Genomic DNA, 20,193 nt, shown 5'->3' on the forward strand with positions numbered 1-20,193 from the left:
ATGGATATTTAAATAAAATTTACAAGTAGTAAAATTAATCATCTTAAAGGAAGGGTTTTTAAAAATTTTTTTTATTTTTATTTTTGAGAGAGAGAGCGAGCACAAGTCGGGGAGGGGCAGAGAGAGAGGGAGACACATAATCCGAAGCAGGCTCCACGCTCTGAGCTGTCTGCACAGAGCCCAATGTGGGGCTTGAACGCATGAACCGTGAGACCATGACCTGAGCTAAAGTCGGATGCTTAACCAACTGAGCCACCCAGGCACCCCAAGGGAAGGGTTTTTAAAAATGTTTACTTTTCTAAGTACTTTTGATCCGTTAAAATGATTCATATTTATTAATGCTTAAAACTAATTTGAACTGTGTTTTTAAATACTTGTTTAACTTTTTGTTTATAAAGGCCTTTATTCTTTTCAAATTAAGAGGCTTTGATTTTTTTGTATTGAAGATCTATTTAAGATATATTTCAAGAATACAGAGTTAATTTGGCATTTTAGTTTTTATCAGATGATGATATAGTTCTAGAATTATTATTTTTTAAGTATTTAATTCTTGGAGGCCAAAATGCTACTGGACATAGAAACTATAACTTTTATAAAAACTTCTCATATGTCATATTTCTCCTCTTTTAGGATGGCACCATTAAAATTAAGGACCTCACCTTGCCTGAATTGATAGGAATAATGGATACTTGTTTTTGCTGTTTGGTAAGAGTACACTTGGTTAATCTAAAAACTGTGACTTCCTAGAAAGTTCCCTCTGGTTGGGAGAATTGAATTAGAGAAGAGAGGTAGGAAAACCATTGTGCAGTTTCTTGCAGTAATATAGGGGAGGTGTGATGCTCTTGACTAAGTTAATAGTAGTGAGGATGAAAAAGGAGAGTTAAAGGAGTGGCTAAGCACCTGGTTAGTTCTAAAATTGTGAATTCCCTACTTAATGGATTTTTATTGACTCCACTGTGGAATTGATTGCTTTTAGATTCTATGTAAGGTGGCATTCTAATTTCATTAGTCTCCAAATATATTGTACACTGAATTCTGTATAAGAATGTTTCCCTTAGATAGCTAATCATATTTATGGTGTATGATTTTTGAAAGACTTTAGTCAGTGAAAGTGAATTGTAATTCTTCTGTCTTTTCTTAGCTTCCTTTTAATCATCTTTGAAATCCTGTGGTTAATTATATATTTATTTGGGTCTGTGGCTTTCTAGCCCTTGACTGTCAGATCTATTTAGACTTTGCAGACCCTCTGTGTCATCTTAAACGTATACATTCTTTTACTTCTTTATAGATAACCTGGCTAGAAGGCCATTCCTTGGCACAGACAGTATTCACGTGCCTTTACATTCATAATCCAGACTTTATAGAAGATCCTGCCATGAAAGCTTTTGCTCTGGGAATTCTGAAAATCTGTGACATTGCAAGGGAAAAAGTAAATAAAGCTGCTGTTTTTGAAGAGGTAAGATTTCGTAATATAAGAATTCCTGAAACTCATTGACCACTTTATTTATTGTGATGTATTTAAATGATTATATGATACATGTTTTTAATGATACATGTAGTTAAAAACAGTTTTTAAAAGTGATGCTATGCTGTTTACAGATATATTGACTGAAATGATCCAGTTCTAAGAAAAAACTTTCATCTTAGTATATGTTCGTTCTGTTGGTACCATTCATTGAGTATCCATTATGTGCTGAGAGAGTACTTTGCTCTGAATATTATGGGGATTCACAAAGACTATGAAGACACAGCCTCAAGTCTCTTAAAAATTATAACACAGAAGTGTTGTACTTTCAGTTTTTGGATAATAGGGAGCTAAGGAAAACAAAGGTATGAAAAATATTTCAGGATATAAATATTTTCTTCCAGTTTATACTAAGTACCTTGCCCTTAGGAAGTGTTTTAAGTTTTAGACATAGAAAGATTTTTTTTCTTCTTATGAGAAATTTTATGGAGAAATGTGATAGTATTTAAAATTATTGATAAGTAATTTTTTTTTAATTCTTCTTTATTTTTAACACTGTTACTAATCCAAAATAAATATTTTAGTCTTCTACAGTGGTTCAGTGTATACAATGTATAGCTTTTCTAAATTTATATATGTGAGAATAATTAAATATATAGCTAATATGATCACATTTAAATATATGGCTTGTGAGTTGTCTATGAAATACTGCCTACTTTTATACACTTATTTGTTACTTAACTACCTATTTTAATTGCTGTGTGTATCATTATGGAATATCTTACACATTTGAGTGAAAATTTTAAAAAGATTAAGTTAATGAGAAGAGATACACAAATTATTAAATACTTACATTCTCAACGTATGCCCAAAAGGACATCAAAAATCCTAGTCCTAGGGCAGAGAAAGGATTCATTTAGCAAATAGTTGGTTAGTCGGACAGTTGGTTAGCACCCTTGAGAATTAACTTATCATCATTTTATATCTGCCTTAATCTTTTGGGTTGTTGTAACAACAGAAGTTTATTTCTCATATTTCTGGAGGCTAAGAAGTCCACAATCAAGGCACCAGAGGCTTCAGTGTCTGGTGAAGGCCTGACTACTGGTTCATAGTTGGCCATCTTTTCACTGTGTCCTCACATGGCAGAAAGTGTAAGGGAGATCTCTGGGATCTCTTTTACAAGGGCACTGGTCCCATTCATAGGGCTCTACTCTCATGGCCTGATCATCTCTCAGAAGGCGCCCCACCACCAGATACCATCACATTGGGTGTTAGGACTTAACAGGAATTTTGGAGGGACACAAACATTCAGTCTATAACAACATCAAAATAAATTGCAGATCAATGAAATATTTTAAGTGTAAAAAGTTGTTAAAAGTCAGAAAATAGTTTACAGAAAATAAAATGGCCTTTAAACATGAGAAAAGATACATAAGAGAAATGTAGATTAAAACTGAGGTGCCTTTTTTTTACCCATTATTGGCAAAGATTAGAAATTTCTTATACTATGTCGATGAGGGTGAGAAACAGGTACTCTCGTGCTGTGTGTGTGAGAGAGAGATGAACAGTCATCATTTCTCTCTTTTTAATCTTTTTTTAAGAAAACCTTTTTATTTGGAAATAATTTCAAATTATCAGAAGTTATAGTAACCACACAAAGAACACCATATATCTCTCACCTTGATTCAGCTGCTATTAATGAATTGTTCCAGTTGAATTACTTCTTCAGTTTCTGTTGTGTATGAATATACATGTTTATGTATTTTTTTCCCCGAACCGTTGGGGACTAAGTTGCATACATTTTGAAGTTCTCCCTCCAAACATCTCTCAGTGTGCATCTCCTAAAAAGAAGCACTTTCATACACAGCTACAGCACAGTTATCAACTTCAGTGAATCTGTAATAACAGTCCATTCTCTGTATTCTGTTCCTGTCAGGTGACCCAGCATTGTCCTTCTTTGCATTTTTACCCTATATTACGGGTTCCAGTCTAGGATCATGTCCTGCATTTGGTTTCCTATCTTTTTAGTCTCTTTAATCCACAGAAGTTCCTCAGCCTTTTTTTTTGTCTCCATACCATGGATAATTTTGGAGAACACAGGCCTCTCCTGGTTTGCCTTTTTTCATGGAATGTTCCTCACTTAGGATTTGTGTGTTTTTCCTCATGATTACGTTTAGATTAAGCAATCCTGGCTGGAACACAACAAAAGTAATATTGTGTCTTCCTTCCGGTGCCACAGCTGAGGCATACAGTGTCCATCGGCCCCCTCAGTGGTGATGTTATTTTGTTCCAAGGTGTTTTCTGATTACTGTATGGTTAGTTTTTAGCCTGGCACATAATAAGCAATCTGTAGGGAAGCTCTTTAAGATCACGGAAATATCCTGCTCATTAAAACCTATCCCCTAGATTTAGCATCCATCAATACTTGCTTGGTTTAATCTTCACTGTAAAATGATGATTTTCTAAGTTTAGCATGCCCTCCACATTTGTTAGTAAGGACTCAGGTTTCCAGTGTAAGCAAGACTCATATGTTTTTATGGTATCATAAATTCACACAACTGTTTTAAAGAACAATTAGTAATATTAATATAAGTTAAAATGTGTATGACTTATCTCCGCAGTTTCACTTTTAAGAATTCTACAAATAGATCTGTGCTGTGCACAAAGACTTGTATGCAAGGACTTGTATGTAGTTTTGTTTGTAGTAACTAAGGTCTAGAAACTATCTTAATGTCCATCAACAGGAGACTCATTAAGTGATGCTACCTTCATACAGTTGGGTATTGTGCCCCCTTTACAAAGGAGGTAGGTTTATGTATACAAGTAAGATTAGGTCTCCAAAATAAAGTAAAATAAGTCAAGTGTAGAAAAGTATGTAGTAGGTTACTCCTGTTTTATTTTCTTTTTTTTTAAATGGGAGGTATTTATCTTCATAAATAAGATAATTGGAAGATTTTATTTAAGTTTATTTTGAGAGGGAGAGAGAGAACACAAGTGAGGAAGGGATGGAGACAGAATCCCAAGTAGGCTCCACACTATTAGCGTGGAACCCAACGTGGGGCTCAAACCCACGAACTGTGAGATCACGATCTGAGGCAAAGTCGGACACTTAACCGACTGAGCCACCCAGGCACTCCAAGATAACTGGAATCTTGAGGATTGGGATATATACTTTTTTGTGCTGTTGGAATTTTTATTATGTGCCTGGATAAATTTGTTTTAAAATAAATGAAAATGGGGCACCTGGGTGACTCAGTCAGTTAAGCGTCCAACTCTTGATTTTAGCTCAGGTCATGATCTCGCAGTTAGGGAGTTTGAGCCCTACATTGGGCTCTGTGCTGCTGGTGTGGAGCCTGCTTGGGATTCTCTTTCAACCTCTCTCTGTCCCTTCCCTGTGCTCTCTCTCTTTCAAAATAAATAGAAAACTTTAAAATAAATGAAAATAAATTTTTTGTAATATAAATATAATTGAAATTCTGCATATCCTCTGGATGAAGGACTTACAAATGGGAGAAATTGTAAAGGAAAAGACTAATAGGAAAAAGCTGATAAAAAAATTTTTAGAAAAATCTGGATAACAAAAATAACCAAATATTTCTTTATTAGGCTCTCATTCAAATAAAGCATAACACTGAAGCCCAGATGAATAAATGGGCAGTAAAATAAACAACTTACTCTTGGAGGAAGGTAATAAATTGCCCTCATATTTTTAAAATTTAGCCTTATGTGATCCAAGAAATACAATTAAAATAAAAAGTAATTAGATCATTTTTCATCTACAAAATATATTTATAAATGAGACCATTCAGTATTGGTAAGGATACAGTGAGTTGTCATTTTGGTTTTTATTATAGTGGGAGTGTGCATTAGCACAGGTGAAATTAATTCATCTCTAGAACTCAGCCTTACATGATTAGAAGCATGGACACTTCATGCCCAATACTTTAATAAGTTTTCAATAGTGATAAGTTTTCAATAGTGATAAGTTTCAATAGTAGTAAGTTTTCAAAGTTAGCATCAACCAAAATGCCACCATTAAGGTTATGCTTGAAGTAAATTATGGATAATTTATTACCATGGATAATTTATTATGGGTAATTATAAATAAATAATTTATAATTTATTATACATAGTGATAGTGAAAATGATGTTTAGAATCATAGGAGAGTATATACTTTTAAACAGGAAAGTGGCACATAGTGTAAGCAACTGTGTAAAATTAAAAGAAAACTAGGAAGAAATGTAAGTAAAATCTCCTGGGTTGAAGAGATTGTTTTTTCTTTCTTCTTCTGTTTTTTTAATGTTTGTTTATTTTGAGAGAGTGCTGGGGAGGGGCAGAGAGAGAGATCCCAAGCAGGGTCCACACTCAGCACAGAGCCTGAGGAGGGCTGGATCTCATGACCATGAGATCATGACTTAAACTGAAATTAAGAGTCAAATGCTTAACTGACTGAGCCACCCAAGTGCCCCTATGTTTTCTTGTTTCTATAAACTTTTCAGATTTGCTAGATAGGTTTATCTTGTTTTTAAATTAGAAAAAGAATTGATTGCCTAGTGAAAGTTTTTAAGAGAGCTAGTAATGAATAAGTAAGAATGAACTGTAATAAACCAGTCATTTCTTTGTTTGAAATGCTGCTTCTGAAGTTCTAGGTGCTGTTATATTTTGCCCTCAAGATGTGTCTCTGCTTTGTTTTTACTTCTGAACTGGAGACATTTCACTTGTCTAAAGATGTGTCTTTCTTAATATCCTGTGTACATATACAAAATGGGAACCATAGTTCCCCCATCACACCGCTGGTCCACTTGCATTCTACATTCTTGCAAAATGGTATCTATAGGGTTATCTGATTGAATTCTTTTATTTTTACCTTTCAAGTGTCTTGAATCTGGGCATTGCTTTTCCTTCTCTCGTATTGTTCCTGCTTTACTTTGAGACTTTCTTAGCTTCAGGTTTAGATTCCTTGTGAGTGTCTGTACTCTTCCTTCTGGCCCACTCTTTCCCTCTAGGCCACTCTCCACTTGACCGCTAGTTACCTTCTTAAAAGTAGGTAATTTGGTCATATCTGGTTTTGTTCTTTGAAAATTTTTCCTACTATGTGTATTTTAATAAAAGTACTTGTACAAGGGCACCTGGGTGGCTTGGTTGGTTGAGCATCCGACTTCGGCTCAGGTCATGATCTCATGGTTCATAAGTTCGAGCCTGGCATCGGGTTCCGTGCTGACAACTCAGAGCCTGGAGTTTGCTTTGGGTTCTGTGTCTCCCTCTCTCTCTGCTCCTCCTCTGCTTGCACTCTGTCTCTCTCTTTCAAAAACCAAACATTAGAAATAATGTTTAAAAAGTACTTGTACATACTATGCAAAATCAAGTACCCCACAATATGCATAATGAGAAATTATAGTTCTCTGTTTTTTTCCTCATTCCATAATAATATTAAATTTTTTTTAGCTTTTTGCCAGTAGTTAATTCCATATTTCTGGATAATAGGCGTGTATTCTAATTTCTGGATAAAAACAATTTGAAGTGCTTATTTTTGAGAGAGTGAGAGAACACACATGTGAGCAGGGGAAGGGTAGAGAGTGGGGACAGAGGATCCAAAGCGGGCTCTGAGCTGACAGCAGAGAGCTCGATGCGGGGCTCAAACTCACGAACCCTGAAGTCATGGCCTGAGCTGAAGTTGGAAGCTTGACTGACTGAGCCACCTAGATGCCCCTGGATATTAGCAATTTTTAACTGGTATGTCAGCACATTTTTAGCATATAACTAGCATTCACATATTATCCTGTCCTATATCCAAATAGTAATTCAGTTTTTTGTTAAATCATTAATCAGTGTTGACATTATTGTGATTGTATAAATACTAATGACAGATGAGCCAAAGTGGTGTAAACGTACATTTCCGTTCTCATACAAATTTTTGTTTTTCTTGAAATGATAACTGCCTCTTGTTTTTTGGTTTGCTTAGTTTTCTGTGTACTTGGTTCTCCCTCTCCCATCATAAGATCGTCTTATCGGTTTATGTATTTTTTGAAATTACCCTCTTTAGCTCCTTTGTTCTCTAGGTTCAGGCTGGATCAGTGCCCTTCTAGGTCCACTGTATAGCTGGGATTCCACTGGTTTTCTCTTCGCCCTTCTCCTGGGAATTTCATTTCCCTCTCTTTGTTAGATTTCTGGTTACCTGGATTTTATGCCTTTATTATTATTCTTTATTACTTTGGTTGGTGCAGTATTTCCAGTTCCATGGGGAGATGGAGAGGGAATTGTTCTTTGAGAACTTACATGTTTGCAAATGTCTCCCCTACCCTCACACTCGATTGAAAGTTTGGTTGTAATAGATTTCTAGGTTGGAAAATAATTTTCCTCTGAATTTTGAAGGCCTTATTCTACTGACTCTTAATTTCAGTGTTGCCATCCTGATTTTTTATACCCATGTTTTCTCTTTGGAAGCTTTTAGGAGTTTTCTTTCTAATGACTATACCTTAAACTTGGTCATTCCAACCCTTTACTGATCTCAGTTTGAAGGATCCTATTCTCAGACTCCCACCTCTGTTTCTGGGTTGCTTGTATTCTGACTCCTATGGTTCATCTCTACTTGGGCTCCAGTTTATCATATTGTTTTTTTTGTTCGTTTTTTTTGCATTGTATTTATTTATTTATTTATTTTAATTTACCTCCAAGTTAGCATACAGTGCAACAGTGATTGCAGGAGTAGATTCCTTAATGCCCCTTACCCATTTAGCCCATCCCCCCTCCCACAACCCCTCCAGTAACCTGCTGTTTGTTCTCCATATTTAAGAGTCTCTTGGGGCGCCTGGGTGGCTCAGTCGGTTGAATGTCCGACTTCAGCTCAGGTCATGATCTCATGGTCCGTGGGTTCGAGCCCCGTGTTGGGCTCTGTGCTGACAGCTCAGAGCCTGGAGCCTGCTTCAGATTCTGTGTCTCCCTCTTTTTCTGCCCCTCCCCCATTCATGCTCTGTCTCTGTCTCGAAAATAAATAAATATTAAAAAAATTTTTTTAAATTAAAAAAAGTCTCTTCTGTTTTGTCCCCCTCCCTGTTTTTATTATTTTTGCTTCCCATATGTTCATCTGTTTTGTATCTTAAAGTCCTTGTATGAGTGAAGTCATATGATATTTGTCTTTCTCTAATTTTGCTTAGCATAATACCCTCTAGTTCCATCCACGTAGTTGCAGATGGCAAGATTTCATTCTTTTTGATTGCTGAGTAATACTCCATTGTATATGTCATATTGTTTTTTTACTGTCATTACCCGTTTGGTCCTATTTTCTGATTTTAAATACCATCTTCCTTCCTTGCAATAACTCCCTTGCCTACACTTGCAGCTCTCTTCCTCTCTTGCCTTATTGGACCTCAATTCTAGTTAAATCCAACCCTCCATCTCCTGTGCCTTTACACTAGCACATCACAGTGTAACTGGAGAAAAATACATTCACACTGATTTGCTACTTTCAGTTCATCACCACTAACTTCAAGTGGGCCATGAGTGCTCCTTAGCAGTCTTACATTTCCCTGGTTCGTTCACCCTCCCTCTCCTCAGGCTTGCAATTGACTCACTTGAAGCAAACCTACCTTCCTGCTGCACTAAATAATGGAAGTAATCTTCTCACCTACCTGCACATGTGCCCTGTGTTCTTTGGCCCTTCTATCCAGATGAACCTGTCTAAGGTTGATCCCTTCTGCTTATGTATTAGATCCCATACCCTGTCTTATATTCAAAAATATTGCTCTAGTAATTCTCTCTGTCCCTTGCATAATGAATTTGCCCCTGTACTGGATCATTCCTGTCAGCATGCAAACATGCCTTATCTTCCTCAATCTTAAAAAAATGCCATTTTTTGGCATACTTCAGCTTCTGCCCCATATCTCAGTTCTTTTCAGCCAGACTTCTTGAATTCACTCGAGTCAGGCTTTGAATGGTATTCCACCAAAGCTTCATTGTCATGGTCATCCAAGACCTCAGTGTTGCTAAACCCGTTGGTTAATGTTTAGTCTTAAACTTGATTGGTCATCAGATTTTTGACATGGAGTCCATCCTTGAAACAAATTATTTTCTTGGCTCTTTTTCCCTGGTTTCCTGCCTCACTGATTGTTCTTGTTTGTCATCTCATTCTTTTTTTAAAAAATTAAAAAAAATTTTTTTTAACATTTATTCATTTTTGAAAGACAGAGACAGAGTGCAAACGGGGGAGGGCCAGAAAGAGAGGGAGACAGAATCCGAAGCAGGCTCCAAGCTCAGAGCTGTCAGCACAGAGCCTGACACTGGGCTCGAACTCATGGACTGCGAGATCATGACCTGAGCCGAAGTCAGCCGCCCAACCAACTGAGCCACCCAGGAGCCCCTAAATTTTTTTTAATGTTTATTTATTTTTGAGAGGTCGACAGCACAAATGAGGGAGAGGCAGAGAGAGAGGGAGACACAGAATCCAAAGCAGGCTCCAGGCTCCAAGCTATCAGCACAGAGCCTGACATGGGGCTTGAACCCACGAACCATGAGATTATAACCTGAGCCAAAGTCGGACGTTTAACCAACTGAGCCACTCAGGTGCCCCGGTTTGTCATCTCATTCTTTAGGCCAGCACTGTCCAATAGATAACAGAATACAAGCCATTTATATCATTTAAAATGTTCTAGTAGCTTATCGGTGGAATTAATTTTGGAACGTTTTATTAGTCCAATATATCTAAAATAATATTCCAGTATATAATTATTTAAAAAACATTAGTGAAACATAAAATTGCATTTTTTGGTACCAAGTATTCCAAGTGTGGTATGTAACACTCACAGCACATCTCAGTTTGAACCATCCACATTTGAAGCACTCACTACTTGATTGGTTGTGTGATGGCCATATTGGACAGCACAGTCTAAATATTGGTGTGGCTCAGGCTCCATCTTTACACCTCTGTCTGTACTCACTTCCCTGATGACCTCGTGCAGTTTCATAGTCTTAAATTCTGTCTCTACTAATGAAGCCTAAGTTTGTATCCTCAGCCTAGACTTTAGACTTCCCTAAATCTCAGACTTCTATGTGCTTACTGCCTGTTCTGCATTCTCCATTTAGATGTCTGTCTCAGAGTTCACGTTTCCAAAATGGAGTTGCTGATTTCCCCCTTGCCTCCTAACTTCTTCTTTCTGTAGTCTTCTCAATCTCAGCAAATGGAGCTCCGTTCTTCTCGTTGTGTAGAACAAAAATCCTGCAGTCATCCTTGATTCTTCTCTTTCTCTCATTCCCCACATATAAACCCTCAGGAAGTCCTGTGAACCAAAGGCTGTCAAACTACAGCCTGCAGACCAACCTACCCTGTTGCGTTTGTTTTTTATGGTTCTTGAGCTAAGAACGGTTTCTGTGTTTTAAACAGTTATATAAGTACCTACATAATATTCTCCACTTTACCACTTGGCCTGCAATGGATAAAATATATATTATCTGGCTCTGTAAGAAATAGTTTGCCTGTCTTTGACTGATACTATCTATTTGTTAGCATGTGCCAGGTGCTGCTGGGTGTTAATGCAGCTTAATGACAGGCATATATTGCCTTGCTTATGTAGGGTGAGGGTGGAGGGAGACTAAGAGCTCCTTCCTTAAACATCAGCTTCTTCTGATGCCATACCTCAGTCTACAAAGGTGTCTGATACCTCTAATTCTTTTTTTTTTTTTTTAATGTTTGTTTATTTTTGAGAGAGAAAAATAGAGCCCCCATGCAAGCAGGGAGGGGCAGAGGGAGACAGAGGATCCCAAGCAGACTCTGCACTGACAACAGCAATCCTAATGTAGGATTTGAACTCAAACTGTGAGGTCATGGCCTGAGCCAAAGTCAGACACTCAATCAACTGAGCCATCCAGGAACTCTGAATTCTTGAAAGTTTTCTTTGTTGTTACTTCCGAGTGGCATTGGTTTAGCTTTTTTCACTCACATAAGTCAGTTACTTTTTGTCCATTACTTTGCATCTTCCAAAAATTGTCTTATGCATTTTGTCTCTTGTCCTCCATTCTCTTTGTCCTTTGGGATTCAAACTTATAATTCCTATAGTGTCATTGTTAGTATGATTTTAAGAGGTATAGTAGAAGTCAGCATTTAACCAGAAGTTCACCCTTTCTGCTGCCTACATGATAAAAGTCAAAAACCTCTTAGAGTAACGCTGTCCATGAGCCAGCCCTAACTTTATTACTCATCTTTTTTGTTGTTTTACTGAGTTATATTTGACATACAGTGTTGTGGACGTTTAAGGTGTAGTGCACATTGATATGATGCATTTATATTGCTGTATAATTGCCATAGCTCACACCTGTTGCATCACATAATGATCATTTCTGCTAGTGCTGGGAACGGTTAAAATCTAGTCTCTTAGCACATTTAGTGTTTATAATAGAGTTTTGTTGTTTATAATCTGTGCTTGTGTTAGATCCAGGACTTACCACCTAGTTGTAAATATGTACCCTGAACACCTCTCCCATTTCCTCACCCTCCAGTTCCTGGCAACCGCCATTTTATTCTTTTACTCACCATTTTACTAGCTTTTATAATTTTGGTTTTCTTAGATTCCACCGTAAGAGGTAACGTATAGTGTTTGTTTTTCTGTCTCTGACTTACTCATGTGGTATGGTATTCTCCAGGTCTATCTATGTTGTTGCAAATGGCAGGATTTCCTTTTTTCCCATGGCTGAGTAGAATTCCATTGTCTATACATACATACATACATACTACATCTTTATCCATTCATGCATTGGTGGACACTTAGGTTGTTTTTGTGTCTTGGCTGTTGTGAATAGTACTGCAGTAACATGGGAGCTATGTAGGTCTCTTCGTTATCTGCTTTCATTTCTTTTTGATCTATACCTAGAATTGGGATTGTTGGATCATAGGGTAGGTCTTTTTTTTTTTTTTAGGGTAGTTCTATTTTAATTTTTTGAGGAACCTCCATACTGTTCTCCATAGTGGTTGAACTAGTTTACAATCCCACCAACAGTGCACAAGGGTTCTCTTTCTCCACATCCTCACCGACACTTGTCATCTCTTGCCTTCTTGATGATCACTCTTACATTGTCATTTCATTGTGGTATTCATTACTCCTCTTCCTTCTCCCTGTGGCATATTGTTGTTCAGCTGCTCCTGAGTACGCTATTCTCTTTCATTATCCCATGCCTGTGCACAGTATGCTCCTTCTGGCTCTTACGTCTTTTCTCCTTACCTATTTAGGGAAAAGTCCTATTTATCTTTAGGCTTGGATCCCACTCTCCTGACTTGCCCATACAGATTTCAGTTTTCTTCTCTGCTCTTCTTAGCACATTCTTCTATTACAGCTGGTGTCTGCGTACTGGCTTGCATGGAACAGTCTTACTTGGCACCTTTTATCCTGTATGGTTATTAATAGCATCCCTTTTTACTCTCAGTGTGCCAGTTTGAATAATGAATGCATGTATAGCCCACTCCTTCTGTCATTTTCTTTGATTATGGATGTAATGTTTGAAGGTAACTCCTGCTTCATTTTGTAAACTTGAAAATCTGAGATGGTCTCAGCTTAGGATGATGGAGCTGAAAGATTACTTCTGGTATTCCTGTTATTTGGCATGCTAGAAGTGTGTATCACTTAAGTCACTGTAGTTGGATTTTTGTCTTATTTGCAGCCAAACATATTTCTAATACAAAAATAAACTATAAAAGTTGGTTTGGGGCGCCTGGGTGGCTCAGTTGGTTAAGCATCTGACTTTGGCTCAGGTCATGATCTCACGGTTTGTGGGTTCGAGCCCCATGTTGGGCTCTGTGCTGACAGCTTGGAGCCTGGAGCCTGTTTCAGATTCTGTGTCCCCCTCTCTGTCTGTTCCTCCCCTGCTCAAGCTCTGTCTCTCTCTCTCTCTCTCTCTTTCTCTCTCTCTCTCTCTCTCTCTCTCTCAAAAATAAATATTAAAAACAATTTTTTTTTAAAGTTCTGGTTTGCCTGGTAAAGAGTAAATGCTATTAACGCATTTGGTGTATATTTCTTCACATACTTCCTAATAATATGTATACATGTGTATTTTATTTAACGTGATAAAATTATATAAACTGCAACTTTTTCCCACAGACAATAGAAAATAGATTTCTATACCTACCAACACATGTAGGTGGAGAGCTACCTCATTGTTTTTTATTAGCTGCATAACATCATGTTAAGAGTACAGGTTTTGAATAATTATCTGTGGCATGAATCATTAAAGGATGCTAAAACTAGTGAACAAAAGTATAATGAGCACAGGATTTGTACCTAGCCTCCAAGTATCTTCTGGCAAGATATATATTAATTACAAAGGGAAGTGAGTAGTTTACAGTGAAGAAACGTGGCAGATACCATCTTAGCTAAGCGGCCAGACTTAATATCACCAACAATAGGACAGGTCAACATGTACCTCCAGATACAATGCTCCATGAAGAACACAGCATCACTTCTGTGGTATTCCTATCCAGTATGACATAAATTGGATTTAATCTTGGGGAAACATAGGCAAACCCATCTTGAAGGATGTGCACAGAATAACTTTGGCCTGTACTATTCCAAAATGTCAGGCAGGAAAGATAAGGATGGAGGAAATGCTCCACATTAAAGAGACCTGAATTTCCTAATTTGATCATTGTAGTGTGATTATGTAAGAGAGTGATTATTTGTTTTGGAAAAATCACACAAGTATTTATTTATTTTAAGTTTATCTTGAGAGAGAGCATGGGCACGAGCAGGGGAGGGCAGAGAGAGAGGGAGAGAGAGAATCCCAAGCAGTTTCCATTGGGAGGCTCAAACACGTGAACCGTGAGATCATGACCTGACCGAAGTCTGCCGCTTAACTAACTGAGCCACCTAGGCGCCCCCTTACTGAAGGATTTAGAGGTAAAATGGCATCACAGGGTAGGACTTAGTCTCAAATGTTTAAGAAAACAATCTAAAGAATCATAATGCAAATATGGTAAAATGTTATCATTTGAAGAATATCGGAAAGGAATATGGGACTTTGTATTCTGAAATTTTTTCAAAATAAAAGTTTAAAAAGTACAGCCTGCAGGGATTGACGCCACCTAAGTTTGTGTTCTTCCTCTGTCACCTATACACTGTGTGGTGCTTCTCTGCCTCAGTGTCCTCATTTATAAAATGTAGTTTGTAGTAGTCCCCACCTCAGGGTGTTGTGAGGGTTAGTAAAGTTAATACAATAAAATTTTTAGAAGAGTGCCTGGCATATAGTAAGTACATAATAATGTTATTTATTAGTATTCCATTGTATATACAGTAAATTACAAGGCACTTACTAATGGACATTTAGATTGTTTGAAGTCTTGATGTGAATCATCTGTGACCATGTTTTACCCTTCCTTGTAGCCCTAATGTGTTACTCAGTATCTGGTCTGTAGAAGGTACTCAGATTTGGCTGAATGAATCAAATCATTTCAGGAGCCTCTGAAATGATTTTTTAAAGCAATATTAAATTGTAACTGATATATTGCAGTTGTTTTAGAAGCGATTGAAAACATTTTTACTTGATTAGACTATTATTAGCACAGTCAAGATTACTGGTTTAGTTGGAATCGCATTAAGTTCTGGTATTGGGTGTTCTGCAGTTATGATTATAAATATTTTATCATTCTAAATTTTCTTGTGGTGCTGCATTGTTTTAAATACTGTGTTTTATAGAACCCTGAATATCCGTGATAACTTTCTGCAACTATATCTTGGCAGTATTGTAAAGTACAGTAAAGAACATGGGGCTTTGTACCTGTCAAGATGTCTTAATTCTCTCACTGGATAACAGACTCTATAATGGCTATGGTTGTGTTTCGCCATTGTATCCCTGGTTATCTAGTCCATACCAGCCACCATTGTGTCCTCAGAAAATGGTTCAAAAATGGATAAGGGAGGCAAAACTTTCCTTACTAATCTACACTTTCAAGATGTTGAATTCAAAAATACTACCCTTTGATCGCTACCACTTACTTTCTGGCTTCCCCTGCTCCTGCTATCCTTCAGTTCCACAGAGACCTCCCAGATTCCCAGATGCTGCTCCTTTCTCTCTTGTGGCCTCATTTCCATGGTCCGCTGGTGAAATCATTCGTTTTCAGACACCCTTAACTCCCTTGCCCTTCTCATCTCATCATAATGTGTCACTTACATGGCAAAACCCCAACCATCTGTCTACTTGCTGCTTGCACCCAAACAGCAGAAGGCTGCTCGAGAAAACCCACATCTGTGTGTCTATTCTCACTTTAATTTTAGGACTGCAAATCTCAGATGGGCACTCAGCACTAGAGACAGTCCTATCTTTCAACACTTCTGTGGTAAACTTGGTTTCATAGCCTCTCAGGGACTTCTCCACATCTTTTATCTCTCAAGACCTCCGTTGCCAGTGTCAGCTTATTTTGTACCTTAATGAAATATTTGATGGAATCAGACGTAGGTAGGAGTACCTCATCTTCTCACAACCACACATGCTAGCCTGTATTGGAACCCACATCATCTACCTATTATCTTGTGAAAATACAAGTATCCCTGACAATATAAGCTCAGCCTCCACTTGTGTTCTCCATTCTGTTCCCTCTTGCCTGCTGCAATCATTAACCCGTCTCTGTATTGCATTGTTAGTGTCTCTTTCCCTACTAGATTATTCTTATGGCATATAAACATGCTTTAAATATCAATCAGTTTAAAACAAAATACCACAGTTCCTTTGATCCCATGACTCCTTATATCTACACTGTCATTTCTCTGCTACCCTGTGCAAAAAACTCCTTGAGTGAGCTGTTAATGTTTACTTATTTTACTTTCTCCTTGTCTCTTCTCACCCTCTCGTACATTTTTTTCTACCACTGCACAGAAACTGGTCTTAACAAGGCCCTTAATGATCTCCATTTTGCTAACTCCATTGTTTATACTCTGCAGCTTTTGACTTCATTTGACACAGTTGACCTCTCTTTGAAATACTTCCTTCTCATCTTCCTGATACAGCTGTCTCTTGGATTTCTTTCTTCCTCATTGGTTAGCACATATCTCGTGTTTGCTCCTCTAGATGCTGGAACGCACCTGGGCTCCTGTGTCCCTTCTGCTTCAGTTGATGTCCTCTGGTTCTGCTCTATATTATACCAACTCTGCTGATGAAGCCCAAATTTATGTCTCTAGTCTTTTTTTTTTTTTTTTTAATTTTTTTTTCAACGTTTATTTATTTTGGGACAGAGAGAGACAGAGCATGAACGGGGGAGGGGCAGAGAGAGAGGGAGACACAGAATCGGAAACAGGCTCCAGGCTCTGAGCCATCAGCCCAGAGCCTGACGCGGGGCTCGAACTCACGGACCGCGAGATCGTGACCTGGCTGAAGTCGGACGCTTAACCGACTGCGCCACCCAGGCGCCCCTATGTCTCTAGTCTTGATTCCTCCCCTGACTTCCAGACTCACGCAAGTGCCTTCCTGAAATCTTCACTTGGATAACTAAAGAAATTATAAACTTAATCAAAATTGTAGTCCATTTCTGCCTTTAAACCTACTCCTCTGAAAGTCTGCCCCCTCTCAGTAAATTGTGCTATCATATACCAGTTGCTCAGACGAAACACCTGAAAATGATCCTTGATTGTGAAGTTTACCTCCTACTCCACATTCGCGTCTTTGGCACATCGCGTAGGCTTTACCTTTTCAATATATCCTGATTTCAACAACCTCTCATCACCTCCAGTTATAATCTCAATCCAAATTGTCATCAGCTCCTGCTTGTACTGTTGGGTAGTGTCCAGTAACTGGTCTGTCTCCCTGGTTTCACTTTGATTTTTGCGCTTGTTAAATCTACAAGGTTTCAGGAATGATCTTTTAATGGTAGCATCTGCTTATGTAACTCGGTCTGCTTCAGTCCTCCAGTGATTTAGATGAAGTTCTTGTTACCGAGGCTAGTATTTATTTACATAGACCTGCGGCATTCTATCATGTGAATGCTTTTCCTTAGATGCAATGATTCCTCTTGGAAGACGTTGCATCGATGGGGCTTACTGGTGTGTTTTGTTTCATCTTCACGGTGTTGGCCTACTTAATTTTTAAAAAATGAGTAACATTCAAAAGTTGGAGGATTTTATGTTAAATTAAGTTTTTGTTCTGAAAAACACTAGTTGTGCCTTCATTACTCAGTAAGATAAGTAGTGGCTGGCTTCCTTCAGATGAAGCATGTCTTCTCCAGTTTGCCACGGTGTCCACCAGTCCCACAAGTATCCCGAGCCAACTTGATCTACTTAGGAAGATGACCAGGAAAACAGCCCCTGTCTTACAGTAGGTCATCATTCAGTTGACAAATATATTTTGAACAGTACTTTGTGCCAAGTACAGTTCTAAGCCCTGGAGATAAAGCAGTGAATACAACAAAGCCTCGATGTCATTGATCATGCATTCCTTGAGACAGATAGTGTGTCACTAAACAAATACATCTCGTCAGGTGTTGATAAGTTCTATGTAGAAGAGTAAAGCAGGCACAGGGCATGTAGAATGGCGGGGGATGCTGTTTTAAAGAGAATGCACAGTGCAAAGCTCTGTTTTGAGGTTTGACACGGGAACAGAGGCTAGAATACAGTGAGTGAAGGGGCTTTGGAGATCTTAGGAAGAAACTCCTTGTAGGGAGGGGTCAGCATGTACAGAGGTCTTGAGAAGAGAACATGTTTGATGTGTCTGAAGGATAATAAGGCCTGTGTGGCTGCAGTGCAGGGATCGTGGAGAAGAATGGTAGGTAGAAAAAATGAGGTTGGAGAGGGAAGCTGGGCCACATGGTGATTGATGGAGGGCCTCAGTCCATGTAGGATTTTTGATTTTCCTGTGAGGAGGGAAACAGTTGAAAGGTTTTCAGTAGGAGGTGATGTGAAATGACTTATTTTAAAACAACCCTTTCGGCTTCTGGTGGTGAATAAATTGTAGCAGGGATAAGCATGGAAGGGGGGGGGCCCTGTGTGGAGGCAGTTGTGGAAGTGAGAGGCGGTGGTGCCTTCACTAGAGACAGCTGTGAAAGCCGGGAGCTGCGCTTAGATGAGAAATTGGAAGTTTGAGTCTGTCATCTGTTCTGATGATCTGATACAGAACGTGGGAAAATGAGAGGAATCGAGGTGAAGGTTTTCAGCCAGAGTAACTATGGGTGGATAGAGGTGCCATTTAGCAATGTGGTAAACACTAGGAAGAGTTCCTTTTTAGACGTGTAAAACACGAGAATCCTATTTGGTGGCCAAGTAGGGGTAGAGCATAAACTTTACCTAGAGGATAAGCTCACAGCTTTGTAACACAACCTGAGATTTTTAAAAGTCCCAATCCTATGAGTCCTGTAATAACACTAACAGTTCTTTGAACCCAGGGACATTGATGTTTGTTTGTTTGTTTTTCTGTTTGTAACCTATAGTACATGATATAGATTACATATAGATTACACTGATACTTTTAAGAATCCAAAAATTCTGCTATAGTTCTGGCCCCTGCTGTAAACGCCTGTTATTCCATTGTATTAGGCTTCTATATACATGTTAAGAATTCTAACATGACAGAAACATTCCTTTAATAGAGCTTGTGACTTAATAGAATCAGCCAAATGATATTAAATTTCTAGTCTTCAAAGTGAGTCTAGCAAACTACTTAATTTGTTAATGTTTCAGCAGTGTTTTAAATGACTTTGCAGGTAGGAATCCATGTATGAATAACTTTTTCTTTATAGTGGGGCTGAGTGGAAATGTGCTTTTGCTATCACTTTGAGTAATTTTATTTGAGAAGGCTTAACCTTTGTAGCCGAACAGTGTATAAACAAGCATTTGATAATTTTTTAATTAAAAGTCTTGTTTAAATCTTTCAATCTTATCAAGCAGTGATTTCTGTGTATTTATTGTTCACTTGTGAGTGTGAGAATACTCCGTAAGTGTGAATTACTATTTTCTGATATTGTCATAAGCATTAACCTTATTTTGCAAATGAACATACTAAATGCAAGTGTATTTAAATTGCCTAAAGACAAACAATTAAAGATGGAGACAGCATTAGAATATGATGTTTTAAGGATACATTATAGGGAAAACGTGGATGTATATAGATAAGCTGATGACATTTCATTACTGTGTTCATATTAGCAAATTGTGATTTTGTAAGAGAAATCTAATAAAAGGTTTTGCTAGTACTCAAAGGCCTAATTATTGCTTTCCTGTACAGGAAGATTTTCAATCAATGACTTATGGATTTAAAATGGCTAACAGTGTGACAGACCTTCGAGTGACAGGTAAAACAGTTTATACGATGATTCACAAGTTTTGTGTTTGGATTTGTTTCCCATTTAAACTCATGGTCTCTCTTTCTAGGCATGCTAAAAGATGTGGAGGATGACATGCAAAGAAGAGTAAAGGTATTTTCCATCTCTCATTGCTTTGCTATAGGATCTTTGAACTCTTCTAAGTGTGAGGTTACCTTTAGCCGATTACAGCTAGTGAAGGGAGGACCACCCTCTTCCTTGATATATGCTGTGTCTTTTTTGCAATGAATTTGAAGACAACTTCACAGGAGGAGTTTCTGGTGAATTAATGTTCCTTTCAAGTATTGAAAATGTAACCTTTAAGACGTTTCACTTTTTTGCCAGTGTTTTAGAATTACACTCTGCTGTTTTAAGAATATTAAATTAAATATTAAATATTAATATTCTAGAGTGTTAAGTTCCTCAGAGGTAAGGACTATCGTCTTCAACTTTGTATCTTCAATAGCTAGT

General features: G+C 37.9%; 1 protein-coding gene across 4 annotated transcripts in view; it reads left to right on the plus strand.

The window, feature by feature from the left end:
- Positions 1-20,193, plus strand: part of NAA35 (N-alpha-acetyltransferase 35, NatC auxiliary subunit) — a 96,626-nt gene that overhangs the window by 17,092 nt on the left and 59,341 nt on the right. For all 4 annotated transcript variants that reach the window (XM_030294487.2, XM_030294489.2, XM_030294490.1 and 1 more), the window contains exons 5-8: positions 631-705; positions 1,289-1,456; positions 19,647-19,713; positions 19,793-19,836. In XM_030294487.2, coding sequence (XP_030150347.1) covers positions 631-705; positions 1,289-1,456; positions 19,647-19,713; positions 19,793-19,836 — 354 coding nt within the window. The remainder of the gene's footprint in view (positions 1-630; positions 706-1,288; positions 1,457-19,646; positions 19,714-19,792; positions 19,837-20,193) is intronic.

Source organism: Lynx canadensis, chromosome D4 (genome assembly GCF_007474595.2).
Source record: "Lynx canadensis isolate LIC74 chromosome D4, mLynCan4.pri.v2, whole genome shotgun sequence".
Classification (NCBI taxonomy): domain Eukaryota; kingdom Metazoa; phylum Chordata; class Mammalia; order Carnivora; family Felidae; genus Lynx; species Lynx canadensis.